The sequence below is a fragment of the Schistosoma haematobium genome, chromosome 3 (genome assembly GCF_000699445.3).
Source record: "Schistosoma haematobium chromosome 3, whole genome shotgun sequence".
In the NCBI taxonomy this organism is placed as follows: domain Eukaryota; kingdom Metazoa; phylum Platyhelminthes; class Trematoda; order Strigeidida; family Schistosomatidae; genus Schistosoma; species Schistosoma haematobium.
The window spans coordinates 34,650,895-34,677,171 of record NC_067198.1 but is presented as its reverse complement, the minus strand read 5'-3'; the positions used below and the strand labels follow the sequence as shown (position 1 = coordinate 34,677,171).

The window sequence follows — 26,277 nt, the reverse complement described above, 5'->3', positions numbered from 1 at the left end:
ACCACACATAATCCCATACTCTCAGCTCCTTTCTGAATCGCCTCCTTTTGTCAGTTGTATGTCCACTCATACCTTGTTTACACTTATTTTCTTTAACCTATTAAAATTCTCTTGTTTAACAAATACCTTAATAAAAGAAAATTAGACTGAGTAATCATACCTTAAACATCCCTTCATGAATATTGGCCACTCTGCCTCTCGTCCTTCCTTTTACTTGCTCCCTCTTTTAGCCCCCTTGAGATATGGAACGGGTGACTTCATCGTGCACCATGCTTAAAGCCTTAGATATTCCTAATGGACATAAGGTTGCGGTTTCTAGAAGCTCTCACCTTCAATGGACCTATCCTTGACCATCAGTTGCACATTCGCAACGCAACTTTCATGAAGCGCGCCAACTGTGATACTGACTAAAATCCCCTGCAATCGCTTGCCAGATTAGATCAGACGATTCTCGATATATTGATAACATATCAAATATATCTTCGAACCCCTTCGCTTCTGTCTTTTAATTTTCACTTGTTGGGTACGCTTCATATTAGAAGGTGTTATTGGTTAAAGCGTTGTTAAACTCTGAACACCTGTGGCATCTTCATTGGTGAGCCCGACGTGATTCCTAAAAGTGTGATCAGACGACGGAAAAGATCAGATTCGAACTGACGTCCGCGGTCTGTAGTGATAGTTGCAGGGCAGCCGAAGTTTGCTACCCATCGTTCGACGTAGGCGGGAGCCACTGTTTCAGCAGGGGTGTCCTTGATAGATACTGCTTCTGGCCATCGAGTGAAACGGTCTATGCAGGTTAAGAGATAAGAAGATCCATTTAAATCTGGCAAAGGTCTTACGAAAAGCAAATGAACATGGTCGAGACGAGCGTCGAGAGTTTAAATGAGCCTAAGGAACATTTATTGTGTCTGATAACGTTAGAGTTTTGGCAGATTATACAGGAGCGTGCCCACTCCCTCACGTCTTTATTCATGCCAGGTCAGCAAAACCGTTCTGCTATAAGATTGATGGTTGCACGAACACCTGGATGAGAAAGTTTGTGCAACGTATCGAAGACGTTGCGTAGATAATGTTTCGGCACGATTGGGCGATCCCTACCTGTAGATGTGTCACAAAGCGAGGTTTCCTTACCTGTTCCTATCTGTTTAGTGCGCAGTTTAAGGGTTGTTGACGATAACTCGTGCTGAAGACCAATGTCTTTTTCTCGAAGCTGAAGGTCGATTCCTTGGAAACTGTTCAAGGAAGTGTTTTCTGCAATTTCTGTAAGACTTTCCATACTGGTTATGATACCAGCACCAGTCGTGTTTATCCGTCTCTCGTGGTCTAGAGATAGATCGCTTACGTGAAGTGCTTCTCCGAGGAGCGCGTAAACGTTTACGGTCGTTACGAAACTTAAGGTAACGTGTAAGTGTATGACATAACTCTGTTATAACATTCTGGGTCGTTTGAGGTTTTTCTTCGACTGAAAAAACCTCGGTATTAGAAGATTTGGTGATTTCTAAAGTGCGGTTGGCGGATGCAGCCAGCTCGTCTACGGCGTTGTTGTGAAACGAGACCAGCACGGCTTGCACCTGTTGAGGAAGTTTGGATGAGAAAAGTTGTATGAATAGGCCATCATCGAAGGTTCGATGGCCGATAAACTCTCTCATTCTTTGCAACATGTCTGTCGCAGAACCGTGTTGCAGGTCAATGATATTAAGGAGTTGGTCTAACCTCTGTCGACCGGTTAGGTCTCCGCATTTAAGGATAGATCGTTTCTGTGCTTCGTAGGGTTAAGAAACATTACTAGTAAACATGCTAGGTGTTACGTACCTGTTGAATTCGCGCGGTAGTGCTTTGACTACTGTGAGGAATTGTGCACGTGTGTCGATCACGCCGTGCTCGGAGAAGTCAGCTTCTGAGTAATAGAACTAGGCTTCGATGTTGTCTGGCCAGAAGGGCATCAGTTGGAACGAAGGTGGGGACAATGTTTTAAGCTTAAGTCTGTTCAGTCATGATGAAATATGAAGTACGAGAATGTACGAGGGAAAAATATATATGTCCAAAAACACGAAAAAATATCACAATGTATAAAAAATTAAGATAAGGCAATGATACATAGAATCCCAAAACGGAACAGATTCACAGTTTGCGTTTTGGTGTACCAGATCAAATTAGGCTCACCAATGAACATGCCACAGGTGTCTAGTCCTAAAACTGACTCACGTTGATATAAAGGACTCTCAGAAACCTACTAGAAATAGACTAAAACAAGTTTTCGGCTTTTTGTTCTCAATACTCAGATTTGAAAAAAATCGTTAGTTTTATGAGTGTGCGTTACGTCAAGGTCAAAGTGGTAGCGTTTTCGGATTGCACTGCTGGATTGAGTGAGTCCCTGATGTGCTTACTTTGTGCTAAAAATATTTTAAACAAATAGTGACTTTACTTCTCTTCAATATATAAAATTATCTGTTAAACGATCATATTAAGTTCCAGCATGAACTCCTGAGTTTGCAAACCCTTAAGATACCTTAAGGTACCAACGGTACGGTAGGAAAGTACCTTACCTAATGAGTCATTTAGAAGCTCCGATTCCTCAGATATCAGTACTTACTGCAAAAGCAGTGACCCAACCCCACATAAGTATTTCTCTTCATATAGGCGAGTCCTTCAGAAAGCCAGTCACCATATTAAGGCTATTTGAAAACCATATGCATAGCAGGGTATTTTCACTTCGAATCTGATAAACATTTTGGGCATGTCTGCTCGTTCCCTTCCTGTGTCTTACAGGACAAATATCTACAGGAATGTCCTCACCCCTCTTACTAAGAAGGCTACCATGTCCTGGTATAAGCCTGTGTCTGAGGAAAGTCATTTTAAATTTTTTTGCGCACTTTGAACTAGCCATAATACTGCAACACTGCATTTTAAAGTTGGCTCGAAATTTTATGGCATAACAATTTTATCCCGTCCTCAATTTTTAGACGTGACTGCTAGAGTTTCAATAACCCGAACCATTAATGTGTAAGTAGATCAAATAATTAAATTTCGCCTGTTCCGTATGGTATGGTGACCATTCCTTGACTAGAGGACTTGTAGACGAGAATATTAGGAAATTCGGCACTATCTTTAATAATACTTTAACCGTGATTTTTAAAGACAGTAAACTTCCACACTGGACATTCAGTTGTCATTCCAAATGGCGGCCATTCACCATAATCATATTTAACTATAACTTTTTGCGAAATAATTTCTTTGACAAATCTAAATCCAAGAGCTTATTGTTCAGTAGTCCCTTTCCATTATTGAATACCACTATTCAGTACTTGTTGTAATTGGAAACTATAAGGAATTCTCTGGGCTATTACCTTCAGTCACTGTTCTAAAACTTCGGTTAATCAATTTACCCAATGTCATTCATTTCCGTGTCATCAACTGCATACTATCTCAAGATATCCCGTAACCTTATTGTTACAAATACGAAGAGGTTTGCCTCAATTGTCTTTGCTTTCATTCATGTGTGATTATTCTAAATTACGTATTTTTGTACCGACTGATTCAACAAGGTTGATGACTTCAGAACTATTGGTTGGTTAGGGTTTGAGATTAGATATCAATCGAATTTAGTCTTTGCAGAAAAGTCCTCCCAATAACATTTGAGCAAAGATTTTTCTTTTGTCTCAGTTAAAATAAATACTGGCAGTTGATTTACACATCACAGGGAATCAATCGCTATTTAATAATGACTCAACTAATAAATTTCTCTAAAAATTATTTCACTCTTTAGATTTATTATCAATAATGAGTAGAATTAGGACATCTCTTGGAGTTTTAAGTCTTGGATTTGGATTGTTCACTGCAGAAGCTTTGTATTCTGGAAATGAGCACTTCTATAAGGATTGGTTTCTACCTACTGCCCGTATCTTAGTCCGTGATGGTGAAACTGCCCACAATTTATCAGTTTACTTAGCAAGTCATGGTTTTATACCACATAAACCTCGAAACTCATTCCCTCACCTCAAATGTAAAGTTTTTGGACTCGAATTCGACCATCCCATAGGATTAGCTGCAGGTTTTGATAAAAATGGAGAGGCATTTATGGGTCTCTTAAATGCAGGATTTTCACATATTGAAGTTGGAACTGTCACCCCGGATCCTCAGCCAGGTAACACACGTCCTCGTATATTCAGATGGACCAAGAAAGAAGCGGTAATAAACCGGTAAGGATAACTTTCTACTTTGTAAAGTAACTGTTTGAATCTTTCAGTAGCCCATAACAATCATATCTAAAGTGTGATTTACTCAGTCTGTTTTAATGAATAACTCTAAATGGAAGGTTATATTAAGCAAATAATGATATTTATGGATAACTTATGCACATACGAACTGAAGCAATATAATTGTAAGTATTGATCTTTGTTTTATTGCTCAGTTGGCATTATTCTATTTGTCTCACTCATTCCCTACACCTATGTAAACTCACCGTTCATACTTCATACAGTTAAGCTTTTATAAACAAACGGACATCATCAACTTAGAACCTGGTACAGATGTGCGTTGGCTTATAGCCATACCAAATTAGCATGGCAAGATAATAATAACAGAAAAGATCGATATAATGTGGCAACAATGATAAGATAGAAGACTTATTCGTGGGAATGTGGTTTGAAAAGTGGCACTCACTACGCTAATATATTCACGACTCCGACTCCAGTATAATGAGTCACACTACTTCTATCCAGCGCTTCAACCGGGTTAGTGAATATGGAGGGTCCACTGAGGAAAGTTGGAAAACCCTGATCCCAAACCAATGGTGTACAAGGGCTCCAACATCCTGAGGGAACAAGTGGAGTATGAACCGATCGTTGGTCACCGGCTACCATGAGACTGCATCTTCTGACGTAGCTCCACTGCCTTGTGGATTAGACCTTTAGGTCAAGGGCTCGGGGTGTGGCCTCCTAAGAAAACGACCTGTTTCGGTTTGCGCACCCTGGCAGTATCCCGGCTCTCACATAAACCATTTGATTTATGTGGCGCATATCAGTTTGGTGCTTCCTTGTGCCAGTATTTATGTGTTTAAATTATAAATAAATACCCCCGCCACAAGAAGGGAGTGAGTAGGACTTCCCTGGCAGTGGCTGTATACGCGTAGTCATGTGAGAGCATTTCGAGAAGGAGAGATAACTTTCCCCACCCTCGGCCGTACCAGTCTTCAACCACAGTTTACAGTTGAAATGTGGACCCCAAACAGGTAGTCTGCATTTACCAACATGATCCAAACCAAAGCTCAATTAATTCATGGATTGATGCCATGTTTTGGTTTATCCGCCCTCTGTTGTCTTTCAACCTACTTCTGCACTACTAAACATCGCTTATTGAGGTAGGCAATAGTCGGTCTTACGTAACATATATCCTAACCATATCAATCAATGATTTCCAACCTCATCTCTTGCCAACTACTCTATGTTTAACCTCAACTTTGCCCACTTGGTTGTTTCATAAAACGCCAGAAATGTTCCAAAGACACCTGCAATCCTAAACTTTTGGCTAACATTTGTCTTCTATTTCCATAGACTATATTTTACAGCCATAAAGTACAATAGAGCAGACTGTCAGACACTACAGATGCCCTTTGATTGGGAGACGACTATTTCGACTCCGCCTGTAACCCTGCTAGGGTTACTGCCAGTCTCAAGCCCGAATAAAGGAGCAGGGTTGAGCATAAAGTCACCAACTCCATCCCGTAGAAAATAACCTTGCTAAGAAAACGTTGACCAGAAAAAATCATTTAAACGACTTAAACTCTGCCCTAAAGGTTGAAGAGTCTCCATATATAATAGTTATGATGCCTCATGATGAAAGCCGAGATTCTTCGGAAATCATGAGACCGATGTCCTTTTCATAACCAGAGTAACAATTATTATAAGTACATAGAATGTCCGAACAATTTAGGAAACTGTGAGCACCAAGCAAATAGCCGCAAAAATGAGGGGATACAACTCGGTGGTTCTCAAAATAAGTGAAACCCATTGAACGCAAGCTGGACAGAAGAGATTAGCTTCGGGAGAAGTGCTGTTGTATACTCAAGTAATTGCACTAATCCTTTCCAGAGAAGCACGAAGAGCACTTATAGGGTGGGAATTTCATGGATCCGTAATCATCAGGGCATCCTTCAAAACATGCTGTCACCAATTCAGCTGTTGAAGCATATTGTGTGATCATTTGGTACGTTATATAGCATTCTGTTAATACTGGAGTCTTTTACATTTAATATAAGACGTACCGTTTAAGTGTTTATGGACTGACTTTGAGATACACCTGTCGTGTATATCGATTTTACTAAGTGATTACCTCAAGCATAATGGATCGGGCGGGTTTCTAACCCTTTAGTTAATACTTCATAGTCAAACACTAACCCACTGATCGGCGTATTTTTACCATCTCAAATACCTTCACGCATTTAAATGATTTGCCTGTTGTGACAATCGAATCAAGTTATATTATCTGTATTGTATTTTCCTAAGTGTTACTGGTCGCATTCATTCATTCTCCATTCTGTTATCATTTCAGATGTGGGTTTAACAGTGATGGACATGATGCTGTATATGAAAGACTCAAAGATCGTCCATGGGAAGGTAGGCTAATTGTAAGTATACTGATTTTACTAAATTTAAATATTCCTTCATATTTTTGTCATTGTATTTATCATTCACAGAAAGTTTTCATTCAGTTGATTTTCTCCCCCTACTCTTTTGGATTTGTTTATAAATTCAAGTTAAATGATTGTTTAAAGTTTGCAGTTTTCATGTTAATCATGTATATATGTTGACTTATTTTGTAAACTGTTTTAATGGCCTGCTTGATTTATAAAGTTCTGTCTATCCATGTGGTCCCAGTGCCTTGCACACAATATATGAACATTCACGTGAATGTTTGACTTAATCAAGTATATGTGGTAACTAGTAGGGTAGCTAATTATGTTTATATATATAACATTTTCTCAATTTAACCTGTTTTAGGCCGTGGTGTAATTGGTGTCAATTTAGGCTGCAATAAAACAAGTACAGATCCAACTGCTGATTATGTGGCAGGTGTTCGGAAGTTTGGCGAAGTAGCTGACTATTTAGTAATCAATGTGTCTAGTCCAAATACTCCAGGACTACGCTCCCTACAGACTAGAGAAAAATTGCGCGATCTCTTATCTAAAGTAAGTTTAGCACATACCAAATACGGAGATTGTTATTTGGTATAAATGTTTAAATCGAATTTCGAGCTTTGTTTGGTGATGACATTCAGACTGAATCTCTGAAAGTCAAATAACTCAGTAACTTAGAGTAGTCTCAACGGTAATGCTGCGAGAACGTCTTGCTTTGCTCGTTGTGATGAGTGAGCTTCACTTTTGTGGTAAACAATATATTTATTATTCATGTTCTTAAACTGTATGCTCTCACAGTTTATTCTTCTGGTAGTGATACAGCTCTAACTTTCTTCCATCCGTCTCCAACACTAGTCAGCATTGCGCACCGTGGTAGTCGGTGGTTGCGCTTGAGTAATACGTGGCCCAACCATTGCAGTCGTCGAAGATCCACAATCTCATCAACTGATTTACCATCATTTCCTAATACCCTGGGTCTAACCTCACTATTACTTACCCGGTGATCCCAGCAGATGCTGGCTATATTCCTAAGACATCTGTGATCAAATATTAGTAACTCACGAGTGTCCTCTACCCTTAACAACCGTGTTTCGCAGCCGTAAAGTAGAACAAGACGAACTGCTCGTCCTTTAATCGATATACGGATATCTCGCCTTCGCCATAGGTGACGCAAGTTGGCAAAAGCCATATGAACCTTTTGGAATGTAATGCATTCGTCAGTAGCCCATCATGTCAAGTTTTAATATACTGTAAGAAACTAAGTAATTAACTTTATTTTACAGTGTTCATCGGAAGCGATACCATATTGAGAATTACTTAAAGTATACATTTTCCCAGTTCATTAGTTCGTTTTAATTCTTCTTATTTGTCGTTGAAATTTGACACTGTCATAGAATTTTTAAAAATTGGTGTTGATTTTTTATTATTCAACAGAATTTCTTACTCTACTTATTTAGGCGTAGTATTATGAAGCTCTTTACAGGATGGTCACTAGTTGCTTATTTCTGTTTAATCGAATGAAATTGTCGATGCTTTAGAATTTCAGTTGGTATTCATCTCGGCTATATAGATTCATTTATACTTTACATAACTGTAATTTTATCAGTCAACTATATTTTATAGATTTATAAACATTGAATGACGTTGTATATGAAATATTAAAATGATAATCTTATCAGTTTGGTTATCATTATTGTGCAATACATTTTTTTTTATAAGAAAAAATCTTATTTTTCCCATCAGTTTTCTATATTTCTCGTTCTAATTGCATTTGTTTGATTATATCGCTAGGAATAATTTTACAAATTTAGATATTCTTAGTGTTATTCTATACTACTCAATAACTTCATTAGTAAATAAAATAGTCGGTTGTGAGATATCAACTCACCGAAGACAATGGTGTACAGTGGCGCAACTTCGTGGATTGGTTGAAGTTAGACATTAACACCGTTGGATGCTAGCTCAGTGGTCTAGTGGTTATGTGCTCGCGCGCGAAACCAGTAGGTCGTGGGTTTGAATCTCGCAGGGGGCGAGGTCGTGGATGCGCACTGCTTAGGAGTCCCATACTAGAACGAAACGGCCGTCCAGTGATTCCAGGTTTCCCATGATGGTCTAGCTTTAATTGACTCATGATTTTAACCAGTGAGATTTCTAAAAAAAATCTTCACAAAACCCCTTCTGAAAATAAAATAGTATCAGTTTTTTTTAAAAAAAAAGGTTTCTGTTAAATCGCATATATTATGGAATTATAACCAGATTTATTCAATAGTTATGCTACTTAATATCTTGAATATGTTACTTAATAAATAAAAATGATCTTTTCATAGGTTTTATCAGCTCGAAATCAATTATTGAAAAAAACTCCTATTTTATTAAAAATTTCTCCAGATGAAAATGATCAAAGTTTAAAAGATATAGTAGAAGTTGCTTTGGATTCGAAAGTAAGAATATTTATATAAAATATATAATTCACTTGTTTTTAATTCTAATATTTAAGGTGATATAATGAAATAGTTTAAGAGATCCAATGATGATAAAACTATAAAATCTAACTCCAGGTAAATTATACTAAACATTTTCCATTGAAATCATCATCATTAATACACTGAGAATTATGAAAAATGTTTATATAAACTTATGAAGATGAAAAACTTGTCTAATTACAATGTACTAACATATTTTGTTTTTCAAAAAACAAAAAAACAAAAGGTTTTCATTCCATTATAAACTAGTAAATAAATTCATTTATATACAATATGTGATTTATTATTCAAGTTCCATGGAATATTTATGATATAATGGATTGTTTAAAATATTTTCTCTCTATATATATCCCACTATCTCTGTAGTATATTACGATAAGACGTTAATACGATAATAAGACTAGTTACATTATACCGGAATCAGGATTTATTACTCAGAATAAAGATTTTTATTTTATTTTATTTGAACACATAAATATTGGTACAAGAGGGCACCAAATATATATGCGCCACACCATATTTTTGTCTATGTGTGTGGGCTGTGATACTGCCCGGGTGCCCAGACTGAAGCAGGTGGTTTTCTTAGGGGGCCATACCCTTAGCCTTTGACCTAAAGGTCTGATCTACAAGGCATTGGAGCATCGTGAGGAGATGTAGTCCCATGGGAGCCGGCAACCGAAAATTGGTTCATACGCCATTTGTTCTCGCAGGATACTGGAGCCCATGTGCACCATTGGTTTTGGATCCGGTTAAAGCGCCGAACATTCACTTTCCGTCCTCTCATTTTCGTAAACAACACCCCCGCCACGAAAAGGCAGTGAGTAGGACTTCTCTGGCAGAGGCTGTATACCGAATAAAGAACTAGATTAACACTTTATTCAATACAATTACAAACAGTCATTGTCAGCCAATCCAGAGTAGATATTAATGACAGGAAGGGAAATCATATATTTGATAGTTAATTGGACTAAATGCCTATTGCTCCACGCTCAATGAACAATAATATTTTATTTTCATTACTGCATATCAATTTGTATGAATTTTTTAAAAGTTAACGGGGAAGTTTTAATTCAATAGTTTAGGTACTTAACTTTCATTGAGATCTTGAACCGATTGATGTTAGACCATCATTGAGAACACAAAAGCACTAGACGGCTGTTTCATCCTATTGTGGGACTCAGCAGTGCGCGCAAGACTGAAGGCCCTGGGTTCGAATCCCGTGAGCGGGATCGTGAATGCGCACTGCTGAGGAGTCGCACAATTGGACAAAAAGGCTGTCCAGTGCTTCCAGGTTTTCAATGGTGGTTTAACGTCAATCGGTTCAAGATCTCAGTCAAAAACTTAATAATTTCCACAACCCTATACTGATACTTAATTTTCAGTCAATAAACCGTTCATCAAAGCTACTTTTAATTTGATTATTGACGGTTAGTGTTATGTTTGTATAGTTTCTGATGTATCTGGGGTCTTCCTACCTATACTTGACAGTTGGGAACCACTGTAATTTCCATAATGTGAAGCGATAACACAAAAACTGATACAGATGAAGGCTTATGGACTTTCTAAAACGAGAACCTTAAACAGATTGTCCGAAACTGTTATCGTTAAACCAAATACACTCATTTACATACTGATTTTACCATTCGCTTGTTGATTAGTCGATAAACGTCATATGAATGAAACGATACAGAGTTACTACAAAATACAAAAAAAGTTAACTGACGGCAATACAAAGAATATAACTGTCATACTGGGCAAAATTTCACACTTATCACACTAATACAAACATATTAACCAGAAATAATGTTACACTGGAAAAGATGAAGCGGTTATCATGCCGACTAGGATATTACACTGCAAATAAAACTAATGTCATAAAATGTTATATCGAGTTAGAGAAAACGTGAACTCGCCTTTTTATTCGGATTTATTGGTTAGTATTATTGACCGTTATACAATATGCATACCATCACCCATAGTCATTACTATTATTATTTATTGATTAATGGAACTCAAAGTAAACTCTCTCAGTCACTTCCACCCCAAAGTACTCTTCAAAACATTCAATATGTATCTCTTATTACCTTTATAGTTACGTGATTAATTCATAGATAATTCGTGGTCATCAAACTCAAAGTTATTCATAACGGTTATGAATCTGAATAATGATCAATCATTGCTCTTCCTTACGAGTTATGTTAGTTTGGGTTATGGTAGATTGGAAAATAGGTAAATATGATGAATCTGCAATTTGGCATAAGTTTATGAATTCACTGACTTTCGATTTGACCTGTGTAGAGAAGCGCAAACTTCCTGATTAGGGTTCGTGTTGTATTTCTGTTCTGTTGTTAAAACATGAATCAGAATTGATTGCAGTGGTAAAAATGAATCGATTCTTTATCTTTCTGTAAATACAATTAAACCGTCCATTATAGAGAGCGTAGCACCTCCAAAAACACTTATTTTTATTGATATTTATGAAAAGTAAATGTTTGTGGTTGGATTGAAAATCTGTCTTGTTAGTAACAATTACCTGGATGATGGATAAAATGATGAGAATACTTTAATTTTTGCATTTATTTTGTCTTTTACTCAATTTCATTTTAATTGGTGTGCTTTAACAACTCTTTTTCCAGCAACAATCTGTGTGAATGATTTCAAACAATTAATGTACGCAAAACATGATGAGCATAAATCTAACGGAAGGTTAATAAACTAACATCGTCTTATAAATCGATTGTAGAAGAAACTACCATTGATATTTAGTAATTGTAAACCATTGAGTTGCACGCTGGTTCGAACCATGCTCCTTGTCTACAAATTATGACTCAAAAGCGAGTACATAAACCTACTAATAATAACTTAGGTTGTTTCCATATCACTTAATTCATCCTTAGTTAACAGTACACCTCTTTTCAATTTATAGACTCGAATAGATGGAATGATCATTTCAAACACAACACTTGCAACTTATGAAGAGGCTGTAGCTTGCGGTGCTGCTCCAATACCAGGGAACAATGAACAAAATGTTGTATATGGTGGCTTAAGCGGTCGACCATTATTTGAAAAATCAACAGATTGTTTAAGGAAAGTTTCTGCATTAACCAAAGGTGCTATACCCCTGATCGGTGTTGGTGGTATCAGCTGCGGTGAAGATGCATTGTCCAAGTTAAATGCCGGTGCTAGCTTAGTACAGTTATATACAAGTTTTGTTTATCAGGGACCACCGGTTGCTCATAAAGTCGCTAGAGAAATTAATAAATTAAAAATGACATCTTTAACTCCCGACTAAAAACCTGCTTTTTCTTTCTAATAAAAGAATATTTGTGTTACATTTAAATAGAACTTATTTATACATTGTCTTAAATCGAGTTTTGTTTAGAAACAATACTAGGTCAAATTTATTCTAACAAAAATGTGTGAATTGTTTGTAATGACATATTCTCACGCTCAAATGGCAATGTGACAGCTGTTGCGTTTCAATTCGTGACTCATTAACAATTCATGTACTCAGACGGCTGTATGATACTTCTTGATTCTCAATGGGCTTTACAGTTGATATCACCTCGTAATTCAACTTAACATCACACTAATCGTATTGCTGACAATTACTTCCGTAAATTATGTACATGATATTGAGATGGAGGATATCTGTAACTTAGTTTGACGTTTGCAAGTGTTGTATGTGCACTAAAACTACTGAGCCATGCTTAATTGTATCGAAGTTCCGCTGATTGACGCTCATACGTTAGTCGTCGTTGGAGCGAAACAAATGAGAGATACACCCCATTGGTTATTTGTTAATACCTAGACTTCATAACATTAGAGTTGCTTAGGGCATTGTTATTCCATTTTTGACCAATACTTGTTCACATTTATTGGCCAGTATTGACGTAAAATGAATGGCATATTCCTCACAGTTGTTTCTCTCCCACAGTATCCATTTCAAATCACGACAAATAGAAATTCCCAAAATTTCCTTAAGATTTGAACCAGGTTGCTGGGAGAAATGTTGCAATTATTTATACCTTAACCCGTCATTTTTCCAAATATATTTTATACATTTAGTGTTTTCTACGTATTTGACCCGTAATTTCAAACTATAAGGAATAACTATTGCGTGTTGTCACCAAATAGGAGAAAAGATCGTTTAGTCATATCATTTAATTTAAGTCCGTTAAAAATATATATTTAGTACGTTTTTACATCCTACTTTTAATAATATCATATTGCTTAACTAGTTTTCATTTTCTTAAAAAGGTGTTATTAAATGGACACTGAAAATTTATAAACTGCTTGGCGGTAAACATCGAATTAAGTGAAAACATGGTCAACGCGATAAAATACTGATCATTAGTTTTAATTGATTGGTTCGAAGCTTCTATTACTTTAGAAATTAAACGACATAGTTTTCTTGGCTCTATTTTGTTGTATGTTAGCCACCAACAACAAAAGAGAGATGAGAATAAATAAAACAGAGAAAAAGGGTGATTGGTAGTTTACAACAATTTTTCAAATAATTTTATTATTTATTTATAAAAGACAAATAAACAGTGTCGATGGTGATAATAATGATAACAATACTGATATACAATGACTAGAAATAATGAACAAAGAAAACAGGGAAAAGCAACGGTATCTTTACATTGTATATGGAGAGAATTACCTGGGATAAAAATTACAAATATATAATTACCATTGACACTACATTGTTCAAATAGATTTCAGTTCACAGAGATAAAACAAAAAAAAGAGAAATTACAATGTGACAAATAAACAAACAGAAACGCTGTGTTAAATAAATGATGATATAATAATAATTATGACGGTGATGATGATGATGATAGTAAATGCCTATGAGATATCTAAAAACAAATTGGCATTGAACAAGAGTTTAAAAAAATAGTTCTGAAGCAATGTCAGCAAAATATAATAACAAATCAATAGAACTGCACAATAAACTGAATGTTGGAAGTAAATGGAAGAATCTCCCCACCCTCAAGCAAAAATGGCAACAATAGATATCTTTCAATGTTACATAACAACAACAATGATAATAAAAATGTTAATTATTGCTGCGATTATAATTAACACAAGTAATAGTCTATTTTACAAAGATTTATAACAGTAAAACTAGTAGAAAGAACTAATCGATTTATGAAGGTAGGGTATGTATATATTGTCAAAAGAGAAGTCATATTAGTGGTGATGAATAATGTCAGGTCTAGGAAATAAGAATATTTCATTTTGCATATCTCTTTTGTGCTCAGTGTTTATTTCTTTTTTCAATCCAATGAATGTTTCTCTGAAAAGAAGATTCAAGTAAAGCAGAAATGAGCATGTTAAACGTGAAAACAGTTAAACTAGGACTGGTTACAATCCAAGTAGACCAATACATCAACCAAAAAAATGATTTATCGGAGAAATCAAAAGGCTCTAGGAAGATTGAATACACTTATAGTAAGGTGTATCAATTTTGCGAGATAAATTGATTGTATTCACCGACTTTCTATAACTAAGCAAGCTACTGTTTGCGATCCTTCACTGTCGATAAGAATAAACTCACTTGAAAAAAACTAGTTTTAACATTGATTATTCAGTAGTCTCTTGATAAACAAACTATCTGGAGAATATCTGTGGTTGCATACATGTCACCCACTTTAAACGATCACTTATCACAGCGGGACAGTGAGCAATGTTGTTTTCTGGTTTGAAAAAAAACTAGATACTCTCCAATGGGCAACACAAATTAGATTATAGTAGCAGATTTTTATTTTCCTCTCACAAACCTGATTGTTTATGGTAGATGAATGGTTAGTTACGAGATTTTCTAGGTGTTTAACAAACAGCAATTTTATTTAAAAACAGGACTGAAGGATGTAAAAATGATAGTGTTGTACCATTGGTATCAGCAATTCTTTGCTACCATAAAAAAATGATACCGAAAAGGAACTAATGAAATATAACCTATACCGTACGCTTTACTCAGCTAAACAACTATGTTACACTGAATTATTTCTCCAAGTTTTCTAAGCTATTGTCATTTAGTGATGAAATATATCGAGCAGACAACTAGTGGATTCTCTTACTTATATATAAATTTGCGACCTACTTGGACGATTACATTATCCAAAGTAAATAAACCAACGTGCAACACTAAACTTTCAATCGATAAAACGTTTTGAATGACCTTTATGTGGATTGATTAGATCGATAAATTTCTTTCAATCCGTCTGCCATTATAATCATATAACTTTGAAATTGAGTGTATTGTATGTATTAGGTATTTGAAAATTAATAAACTGATGTGGACGGTTACATGTAGCCTTTTATGCTAAAGTTTAGTGATTTAAAATGCTTTTCAAGTTTACATCAATCAATGACGAATACACAAAAACACGAGTGTAGAAAGTTTATTATCTCAGCATATATGAAGCCTAATCAAAGAATATTGTTTAGATGAGTAACGAGTTATTCCATTCAATCATTTGACTAAGAGAGGATTAAACTGATATATATGGTCTGTTGAGTACATATGCAAACTAACCCATCAAGATTGTAACTTTTAGAAAATAACTAAACAAAAAGAACAGTCTTGCCGGATTAAAACACCACTTATCACCTTGAAGAAGTTTGTCTTATCCTAAAAGATCCCAGTTATACTTCATTAACATAAAAAGGCAACATAATCTACTTAAAAAATATTTGATAATATCTATGAACTTACAGCATAGAAAGTGATTCAATAGAGAATATTATCATCATGAATGCGAACGAATGATATATTTGTTGTATCATTTCGTTATAGATAACAATCTTGATTGTTTTATGATTAGAAAATAACTTGTAAAAGGAACATAACATTGAATATAATAATAAACTGTTAATACAAAAGATATAGTATTAATACAAGGGAGGTAAATATATTCCAATCACAAATTCGATGAATATCAATTTCTATTGATGTCTGAATGATGATACAATGGTAGAAGTTGTTGTTGTTGTTTTTGTATTATTATGATGATTAAAAAATACAGATTTCAAGGTGTTGTTACTACTGTTATTCACAAACAATGAGAAACCAGTCATATTTCGTACTGACGACTGATAACAAGTAACCTAAAATTTATAAGAAGTAAAGGTTAATTTTTACAAACAAAAAAACTCAAATAATAATAAACAACAGGCTGAAAAAGCGCTACACTACAAGCATATTTAGTCATATTGGTTGTAGAAAAACGCTTAGATTGTAGTGCTTGAACTATTTCCTAAGCTACTCCATTATAATAATGCGTAACGGATAAAAATGCTTAGCATTCCCCACCTTCATCCCATAACGTAGAAGAAATCAATTGCTTTATTATCCGAAATGAAGAGATAAAAGTGATGAATATTTTAGATAGAAAAGTTAGAATAAAAATATTCTCTACAAAAAATATAAAAACATATGATTATTTATCATAAACCAACTTGATGTTATATTATGACTATAGAGTACGATCGGTATTTTAAAAAAAACGGCGAGATTATAATTTATGGACGAACCAATCAGGTCCGCGTGACTTTCGTAACCAATGGTTGGAGACTCTTGGTGACATGGCTCAGAATCGATCACAATGGCGTCGGTGTATACACTCCCTGTCTTCCCTTAAGCTAAGAGATTAAAATCACTTCATATCTTTCTTTCTACGAACCAATTCTTTCTTCTTGTACTATATCTCTATAGGCAATCTTTCTCTTATATATTACCACCTTTGACCTAACCACTGCTATGAATCCGGTGTTCATCTCGTTGTGCTGATGCGGTATGGCAACCTGGACCGATGCACATATGTGCCTGGTCCTACGTTGTAGCTGACTGACAATCAGGTATAAGATAGCAGGTTTTGGATTTTGGCGCGAAATTCATAATTCTAATTCCTCACACTGGCTGATAACCTTCATTTGATCCAAGTTGTGGATACTCTCAAGGTCACTAAGGCGCCGCTTAAAGGTCATCCATAAATTATAGTCTCACCAAAAAACTAGTATACCATAGTAGTAACCGACCTATAATTCTATACTTTTTTAAATACTTAATTTGTTCACGATAATGACGTTAACACATAGCAGTATGATATACAGATAAGTTTGCTGTATAGTCTTAGTGATATGAACTCTATAACAGTTATCTAGTAAATGAATATTTTTGTCTTAAGAACTTCAAATTATATTTTATGAACGATAAAAAATTATTGTCAGATTGACAAACTATTCTCCTGCTACAAAATTATTTGTATAGGATAGAATATGTACTTTCGACTAAAGACTTGATTATTAAAGCCATCAAGTCATTGTCTTACTAGCAAAGAATAGAAAATAAAGCAGTCCATAAGACACATAACTGAAGCACCTGTTAAGACGAATGATTTGTCCCTGTATTTATTTTAGGCGGCCAAATCTTCAAATCTAACTGCCTAATGTTTGCTTATATCTGACTGGAATGAATATTTATTCAAATGTGATAAGTCCTGTTAATGTAAATATCAGAGAGCAAGTGGATGTTAATAAGCTAAGCCACAGTTACTGTATGAGAGTTGAATATAAATATATATAATTACCACATATGTACGAATACATTTGATTCAACACCTAATAAGTCTCCATTTTTCCAAGAGTCTCGAGAAAAACGATTTGTTGATCAATAATGTCCTAGTTAGATGATTACTGATATTTTATAATGAAGTTTTAATTTATTTTAGCATTCTTCTACATTGACTACTAAAGCTTATTAACCTCAGGTATTAATTATTATCAAAAGGTAGTGGATATATACTGAGGAAAATCATTATCTTTTTGACGGTGCATATGTATTAAGTTAACTGTTCATTTATGCTCAACGTCGTTTAGTATTGGAGTAATGAAAAAGCACCTACAATCATGGTTGTGATTTCCTAGCAAAGTACTCATGATATGATAGAAGTACAGTGAGGATTGCTACGTTGTTTTTACTAAATATTATTGGTAGTAAAGCATAGAAAAGAGTGAAAAGATTTATGCATACTTACTGTAATATTAAAACGTAAGGGATGCTAAAACAAAGAAATCTCTTTCACACTGGCAACAATACAATTATTTTTTGTATGCCCTGCTTCTGGTTTCCTGTCCATTATTTTACTATCTTTTTGAATGATGTATTAAAGTCAAAATCTCAAGTCTAATAATGTACTTTTCATGAATAAAAAGTTTGCGTGGTTTATCCAGCTTCTTATCGTTTTCAATGGTTATATGATTTGATGAAAACTACTTGTGATTTTTTGTAGCTAGATTCAACTGTTACATAATAATATTTTGTTTCATTTAGATGAATGCTTCCGCTGGTGTTGAACTCCAAGTGTTGATGATAATACTGTTGACCAGAACAACAATGAAAACTTCATGATCAAACCATCTAGTTGAGGCAACCTTATGTTGTTAAAAATGAAGTATTCTAACTAATCAAGAAAGCACTCACCAAACGCAACGAAAGATGACTATACAATATCGTGGATTGACTGAAGTTAGGCTTTTACACCATTTGATTTCGGCTCAGTAAGTCTAGAGCGTGAATGTTTGCTTGGGACCGGAGGTCCTGGGTTCGATTCCCCCTTGTGGAATTGTACCTGAGCACTGCTGAGGAGTCTCATCCGAAGATGAGACGGCCGTCCAGTACTGTTAGGTTTTCAATGGTTATCTAACTTAGATTAGTTCCTGATCCCGAAAACATTCAACCTGCAAAACCTCATATTGGAAAATTACAAGAAACACTGTGTGTTTCAGTTCAGCTATTAACAAATATGATGTAACTGATTAGTTTTTAAGAAAAATCAAATATTAAGGTTCAGAACATGAAAACTTCCGATGAACTGAAATCAGCTGATGAATGAAATCACGTTACCTATTCTACCAGGTGGTGTTTTTGTTCACTTCGTCTCCTATTTTGATTAATCTTATTTGTATAAATAGTAGGTGGAATACGCAATCAGTTAACTAATAATTTAGAAAGTTTAGCCAACAAGTAACTCTAATGCATATATCAAATGTAATACGTGTACTCAAAATAAATCTCAAAGAATCAAATTTTAGGACATACATTGATAGGAGAACCACTGAATGCTGATACAAACGCTTAAAATATACCAATGTAAATTATTTACTAAGTACAAATCTATTTACTGGGCTCGGAAGCCATGTTGCTCACGTGAAGGGTAACAGTGTGACAATCATGATACTGTTCAAGCAGAAGTAACTAAAGAGAGAGAAGTGGTATGAATCCATAACTTATTAATTGAAACCAAATGCGTTAACCGTTAGCTCATCATTTCAGAGTTAATGAGAAGTCAAATAATTATTATTAATACATGAAATTTTTGTACCCGTGGAGATATTACTCTAAAACAAAATGTGTAATGTCAACATCGATAAATCCACTAAACGACACACGTTTTGTAGGATTAAATTCAAATAAATCACAACAGGCTTCTAAAAATAATAACTAGATCCATATCTCTAAATATCAGCTATCTGTTTGAGTATCACAATTTTTCTCCTATATTTTATCAAATATTCTCATTAAGACACTAAAACTATAAATTAGGAGAAGAAATGTTTCGTTTCAATCACTGCGTCAAGTCTGTACAATAATATATAGGTTTTTAAATTAACTATAAAATTCATATGTAATGGTTGTTTGAATTTTCTCATTGATGTTTAAGATTGTATATATGTATTCTGAGCGGATTGCTTCGATTGCAGTTTTAATTATAAATGGGAAGATCTAAACGACCAATACAAATGGATTAGACTTCACTCCAATGCATAAGCTAGTGGCCATCTGGACTCAGTAGCTAAGTGGATAACGCTAAGTTGTTTGAAGCGAACGCCACTCGGTTTGAGTCCCTGAAAGAACATTACCTTTGGGGCACAGGTGCATTAAGCTGACGAGTCCGAGGCAGGACGAAACGCGCATCCTGGATACAACTCTAAGCCATCATCTATCTCTAACTATAAAATCAATGCGAAATAAGTAGTGGTAGATCAAGTTGGCAATGTATCTTTGATAGTAGTAATTCAAAGTCCATATAACCGGTTAATTATCACAAGTAGTTACGTGAGAAAATTTAAGTTTGAAACTAAGCAGTTTAATATGTATTAAGTGTTATTTGTCAAATTCAAAATAGCTTCAGGAAAAACCTGATCCATTCGAAGTTATTGACTAATAGAAAGTATATTGAATGAGATATGTGATTGATTTGCTAAATAATAAAACTAAACCCACTTATTCAACGTTAAATGTTAAACTATGATATTTTTTACACTTAGCAGTCAATTAAAATGCCGACATTTTATGAGAAACCATAAGGTAAATATCATACTGATATTCAGCTGACCCAAAATTACTAGATGAACATTATAAACGAAGTAATATGTAACTTTGATTAGAAAATATTCAAATAGTTATTATTGTAGTGAACGAAGACTTAATTGGAAAAAAACCAATTTATGATTTAATGGAAAATCAAACAGTGTCTATGTAAATCATGAAAATCATACAGTAAATACATCATTTGTATATCCTCCTTTAATTATCCTTTACGTGCTTCAATATTCTTTGATCCAGTTGTTATTCCGATTGCTCTCCGTTTTCCTTTCTACCCTTTTCATTTCAATCTTCTGCTGGTAAGTATTCGAATTCCTATTCCTGTCACAAACTACTTATATCTGTCCTCATAAGTAGCGCAAACCACATTATGATCGTTTATCATGCAATTGCAAATAATGAAGTAAAATAACATGAATTCATTTTATTTTATGAAGTTCTCATCAGCAGCTTACAAACCAAAGCAGTTATATTGGTAGAACAGGAAGAAAGACCTACGCTCGATCCCAAGAACGTATAACAAAAATCCCAAGGTCAATGGGATTAAGGGCTTTGAAGTGCCATAACAAAACACCTCTGTGACACAGAGCATCATGTTGATAGACTGAAATCTTTCAGCGTCATTAACCGACAGTTAAATTCCATTCTTCTCAAATTCACCGAAGTCATAACCATCAAATGACTCAAGATGAACTTATGTATTAAAAAATTGTTGTAAATCTTTCCTTACTACGTTGGCTTAATCGTCAGTTTATAACATCACTTTTTCAATTATTTTTTCGTCATCCCTTTCTTTTGTTTTAATCGCATTACTTCTTTTAACTTCATAACTTTATTCCTTTTTTTAATTGACTGATCTCAGCTTATGTTATTCGTAATTTATTTTACCTCTTGTTACTATGTTTGATAATCCAGAATCTTCTTCCATACATTATACTTATTTACGACAAATCTTTATGTGTCCTCACGAGCATTGCTCCACCATGATCATACATAACCAGTTTTAATGTTATAATTACAATAATTTTGATTCTTTGGCTTAAATATTATAGGCTGTAAGCAGTTGATGAGAACTTTACGAAATTAAATAGATTCATGTTCTGCTCAATTCTTTGTTCTTCTTGTCTTCAAGATAATAAAGGAAACTAAATGTATAAAATCAAATACACAAAAGCCAAATATTCTACATAGGCTATTTCTATCTTTCAGTATTTATCCCTCTAAGAACATGAAGATCCACGTAAATCATGCTTTATCATTTGTGATTATTTACAAAAGGATATATAAATTAGAAAGAAATCTTTAACCGAGATACGTAATAAGTTTATCGCATTTGCATATAATATATGCAGTCAGTCAGTCAGTCAAAGTCAACATATAACCCGTCACAAATGTGAACTAACCCAAGTTCACACACCGCATTAGCACAATGAGATGATTGCCAATGTGGAAGTAAAAAATACGATAGAGAATATAGTTTGAGAAAAAATAATGAATTCAGACAGTAAAAGGTCTAAAAAAAATTTGGAACGCACAAACTAAGGGACGTTAAAGATTGAATGTATCTATGTTATTGTGACTGACAATGAGCCATGTCAACCAACATCTCCAACCGTTGTGTACGATGCTGGAAAGGACCCCGACCAAGTAGTCTGGATCTACCAACATCGCTCAACTCATCAGCCAATGACTTTATGGACTGATCCCATGTCTTAGTTTAGCCACCTCCAGCTTTCTTCCAACCTACTTCTTCGCCAGCAAACATAGCTAGTCGAGGTAAATGATGGTTAGCGACATGAAACACACGTCCTAACTACCTCAGTCGATGAAGATTTATAACCACAACTCCTAACCTGCTCATTCGGCAGTTCAGACATATGAGTTTTTGAAACACCACTGACTAAAAACGTGCAGTCAGCGCATATCTGTTACTGTCATAGGCAACGTTTCAAAGCCTCAAGATCTGAGACGATCAATTGTGTGCGAGTAGAGGGCCGTCACAAGTCTTCTTCACTTTCACGGTACACACTTCAGTGAAAAACTGTCACAAAACCATTCGGTTGAGGAAGTTGAATCTTACTTTTAGGTCAAAAAATGGCATTATTATCGAATATTGGAATATATGTGTTCCACATGACGAAGGGCGAATATTTGATCGAAACATCCCCATTTAAACCTGGAATTAACCCAGTTTTACATGTTTTAAGGGTTTGAAAGCGTTGAATGATTACGAAGGTTAGTATTTTAGATAGCATGCTAGCCAAACTGATTCCTCTACGTTTATCATAAGACGTTTTCTGTCCTTTTTTACAAACTAGAATGATCATCAGCTGAGACCAATCAGATGGAATTATAACTAGCTCCCAAACCTTTGCTAATAGCTCAGTTTATCTAACTGCTTATACTGGACTACCATTTTAGAGAATCTTCAGATTTAGTCCATCAGGGTTTTATGTTTTAAGCCTTTTTAGCCTCAACAAGAATTGGACGACTTCTTTGATTTTGCTATTTAGGTTTTTTTCATGATAGTAGGTAACTGAAAGGTAGCCGAAGGGAAATTGAACTGTTCCTTATAGTGCTCACCCCATCGGTCTAAGCCCTTGGATTAAAAGCAAAAAGTGGTCCCGTCTTCTCTTCTGAAATAGTTTCACTAACAGCTGATTTTTTATACTTATTTCCTAGACAATTGCAGAGGCCTTTTTCCATCTTGTTTTCTTTCATCACCTGATGTCTGATATGACATACGATTGGGATATTGGAGTCTCCAACATGTAGCGTGGTGCGCAGTTTCGGAAAACCTAATATAGAATTCCATGAACTGAGTTGAGATGGGCCACAGAACCCAAGCAACAACTGCTCAAGCTCGGTTATACATAGGCTTTTTATGAGTGGTTTTTGATGCACTAAATCTACACTTCTAAGACCTTACTGTAGAAAACAGAGATCTACTAGAGAAATTGAGGTGTGTGACCTCAAGGATTGGCCTTTTTTAATCCCCAACAACCGCTGTGAGAAAGAAGTGCCGTTTTGAAAACTTACTTGACGAAAACACCTTAATGTCGTCATACCCTTGCTCCCGGAACATGAGTTTGTTGCTTTTAGTTTTACCGCTACCTAAAAAACCTGAACGTTATTTTAAAATATAAATGGATAAGTGTTCCAGCCTATATAATTCGAGTGGGACATTGCGATAGGCAACCTCTACCACTGCGTCAAGGTACCATCTACGATGGGGTAACTTCTGTTCTTTACATAAAATATCAATTTATAGCTATTAAATTGACTCCCAGGATGACGATGATGAAATATGAATCGTTTCATACGTGAAAATACACGGCATACAAAATGCGGATAAGGCGATAGACGTACACGCATACATTTGGAAACACTCGAGGATCCAAGTGTATAATTGATAAGGTTGAATATGTGAAAGTGTGTAGAATATCGAAAAGATCAGAATGATTTATCTGTCCAGAAACTAGAATAACTTTAAACAGGTGTAATAATAAATAGTCAGAACAAGTGACAACAGTAATTTTATTTAACGAACGTGATATCCTGTAAAAGTGACAAAAATTCATAATCTCAAATAATACTTGGCTAAGTTTGCACGATACAAACACTTATGAAAATACTGGGTTTTAATTAGTGTCCATACATTCATGAAACTTCATTGAAAATATTTAACCACGAAAAAAAAACTCCGGTCGTCGGGTCCTCAAGATGCAATACAGATCAACAGAAAACAAATTCGTAATACTGTTCTGCAACACTGATTCAAAAAAGAAACATTCTTTAGATTAAGATATATTAAACATACAGAAAAATACTGCATACTTAAAAAAGTACTTACAGGTAATTGTTGCGTTTCAAAACACAAAGATCCTGACAAATTATTATTGCCTGATAAGTTAGATTTACTATGTACTGTTGAACTGCAGTTGTTCATCGTCGACATAGAATTCTTTGGTGTAATAAAAGGGAAAAGATAAGATTCAGATGGAGGCGGAGGAGGAGCAGTTTGTGGTACAGGTGGAGCTGGCGTTGTAGGTGGAGATGGATTTGGTTGGGTTTCCAATGAAAAACGATGCCCGAAAAATTTCAACTGACAATACAAAACAGTACAAGAATAATGTATAAGAAAAAACGTCGACAAACAGATAGATTGCTTGTAAAATGCAACGAGTAATTGGGCTATGACTTAATGATTAGCGCATTCAATCATTAAACAAATAGGATGGATATTTGATGTGACTATACCTAATATTTTTATATTTTGTTGTATCCATGATGTGCGTACAAAGGATGTAATTTAATTCATCTTGCTACCTACTACTAACATTCTTTAAATCGTCAACTTTGTAGTAAAATCCATATAAAATAATTGATATCAGAATAAACTATAATTATACAGAAATAAAACTACGACTTCAAAGTTAAGGAATTCTACATAACAGAAAGATATAGTCATTAATAGACCTATGGGATTGCTTCAAGACTCAATATAAATGTATAAAGAGTTTAGGGAATCCAATGATATATGTTATTACGTGTATTTATAACACGTACTATTTTGCGTAATTGTAAGGATGTACGACGTAGTAACTCTAAACGACAAGGTTAAGTTTTCAGCATTCGATCTTAGGGGTATTCAAAGAATAGTTCATACAGGATGAAACCACACAGGAGAATTGCAGGGACTACATAGTAAGCAGCGACTGGGTTAGGAATAGAGTACTAGGTAAGTATGGTAAACCGATTAGTGAGGTGAGAAATTTTCATCAACTGAGGTAGTCGGGACATATGTTGCACATGCCCAACCAACGCCTGCCTCGATGAGCTATGTATTTGGCTGCAGATGCAGGCTTTCAAGAAGCTAAGGTCGGCCAAACTAAAATATGAAATTAGTCTATGAAGTCACTGATATGTTATTAAGTACAGACTACCTGGTTGCGGTCCGCGTGATTATCGTAACCAATGGTTAGAAACTTTGAATGGCATGGCTCAAAATCGTTTGCAATGACATAGGTACATCTATTCTTTGTCTTCTACCAAATCCTGAGATTTTAAATTCCGTATAACTTTTTTGTATTGATCTCGCCAACTTATACTTTCTTTTCGAGTCGTATCATCGGTGCCCAGTCTTTACTATTATCACTGATACTGTCACTACATCTACTATTCTAGGATTTGAACTGACAATTTCATCTCGGTGTGCTAATGGGGTATGGTAACTTCTATTGATATACATACGTACAGGCTATACGTTTTGATTGACTGAAGGATGATATAAGATGTATTATCCTTCGAAAAGTATGGAGTTAATTATTTTCAATGAAGTTCATCGGAAAATCAGAGTAAGTTGGATAAAACTAGTTTATGGTAGTTTCAAAATCATCACCAAACACCTATTTCAAAAATATTTCTCTAGCTTTAGTACAACTCAATAATCATGTGAACGTCTGCACATAAGACTCTGAGTTATATAATTTATTTAAAGCCTAACAATACCAATCTGTTGGTCGAACAAAGTTAGAACCAATAACAGAAAAGCTGACAGTGAAGCGTTTCAGTCATTAATTTTCTGTTTCCGTTCTGGGGTATACTATATCGAACATACTAAGATTGAGTAAGGAAAATTTCATGATTTTATTTCAACTGGATTATATTAAACATGACATTTTTTTAATGATAATCAAGAAACAGCCAGGTGTCCACCGGAAGACCTAAATTGCACTGAACTTTCCTTTTCTTAAATGATA

The 26,277-nt window shown here is 35.0% G+C and overlaps 2 protein-coding genes across 2 annotated transcripts in view; one reads left to right on the top strand and one right to left on the bottom strand.

Annotated features, from left to right (window-relative positions):
• Nucleotides 1–12,484, top strand: part of MS3_00010648 (uncharacterized protein) — a gene marked incomplete at its 5' end in the record, with an annotated part of 33,677 nt that extends 21,193 nt beyond the window's left edge. The window contains 6 exons of the mRNA XM_051219039.1: nucleotides 2,283–2,366; nucleotides 3,767–4,199; nucleotides 6,550–6,614; nucleotides 6,999–7,186; nucleotides 8,962–9,075; nucleotides 12,044–12,484. Coding sequence (XP_051069711.1) covers nucleotides 2,283–2,366; nucleotides 3,767–4,199; nucleotides 6,550–6,614; nucleotides 6,999–7,186; nucleotides 8,962–9,075; nucleotides 12,044–12,409 — 1,250 coding nt within the window. The 3' untranslated portion in view covers nucleotides 12,410–12,484. The remainder of the gene's footprint in view (nucleotides 1–2,282; nucleotides 2,367–3,766; nucleotides 4,200–6,549; nucleotides 6,615–6,998; nucleotides 7,187–8,961; nucleotides 9,076–12,043) is intronic.
• A 1,141-nt stretch (nucleotides 12,485–13,625) lies between these two features.
• The window catches only part of ARHGAP5_1 (Rho GTPase-activating protein 5), a 43,807-nt gene continuing 31,155 nt past the window's right edge, over nucleotides 13,626–26,277 (bottom strand). Inside the window, exons 12-14 of the mRNA XM_035729749.2 lie at nucleotides 24,369–24,620; nucleotides 15,845–16,236; nucleotides 13,626–14,422 (exon numbers count right to left, since the gene is read on the bottom strand). Of these exons, the coding sequence (XP_035585462.2) occupies nucleotides 16,075–16,236; nucleotides 24,369–24,620 (414 nt within the window). The 3' untranslated portion in view covers nucleotides 13,626–14,422; nucleotides 15,845–16,074. The remainder of the gene's footprint in view (nucleotides 14,423–15,844; nucleotides 16,237–24,368; nucleotides 24,621–26,277) is intronic.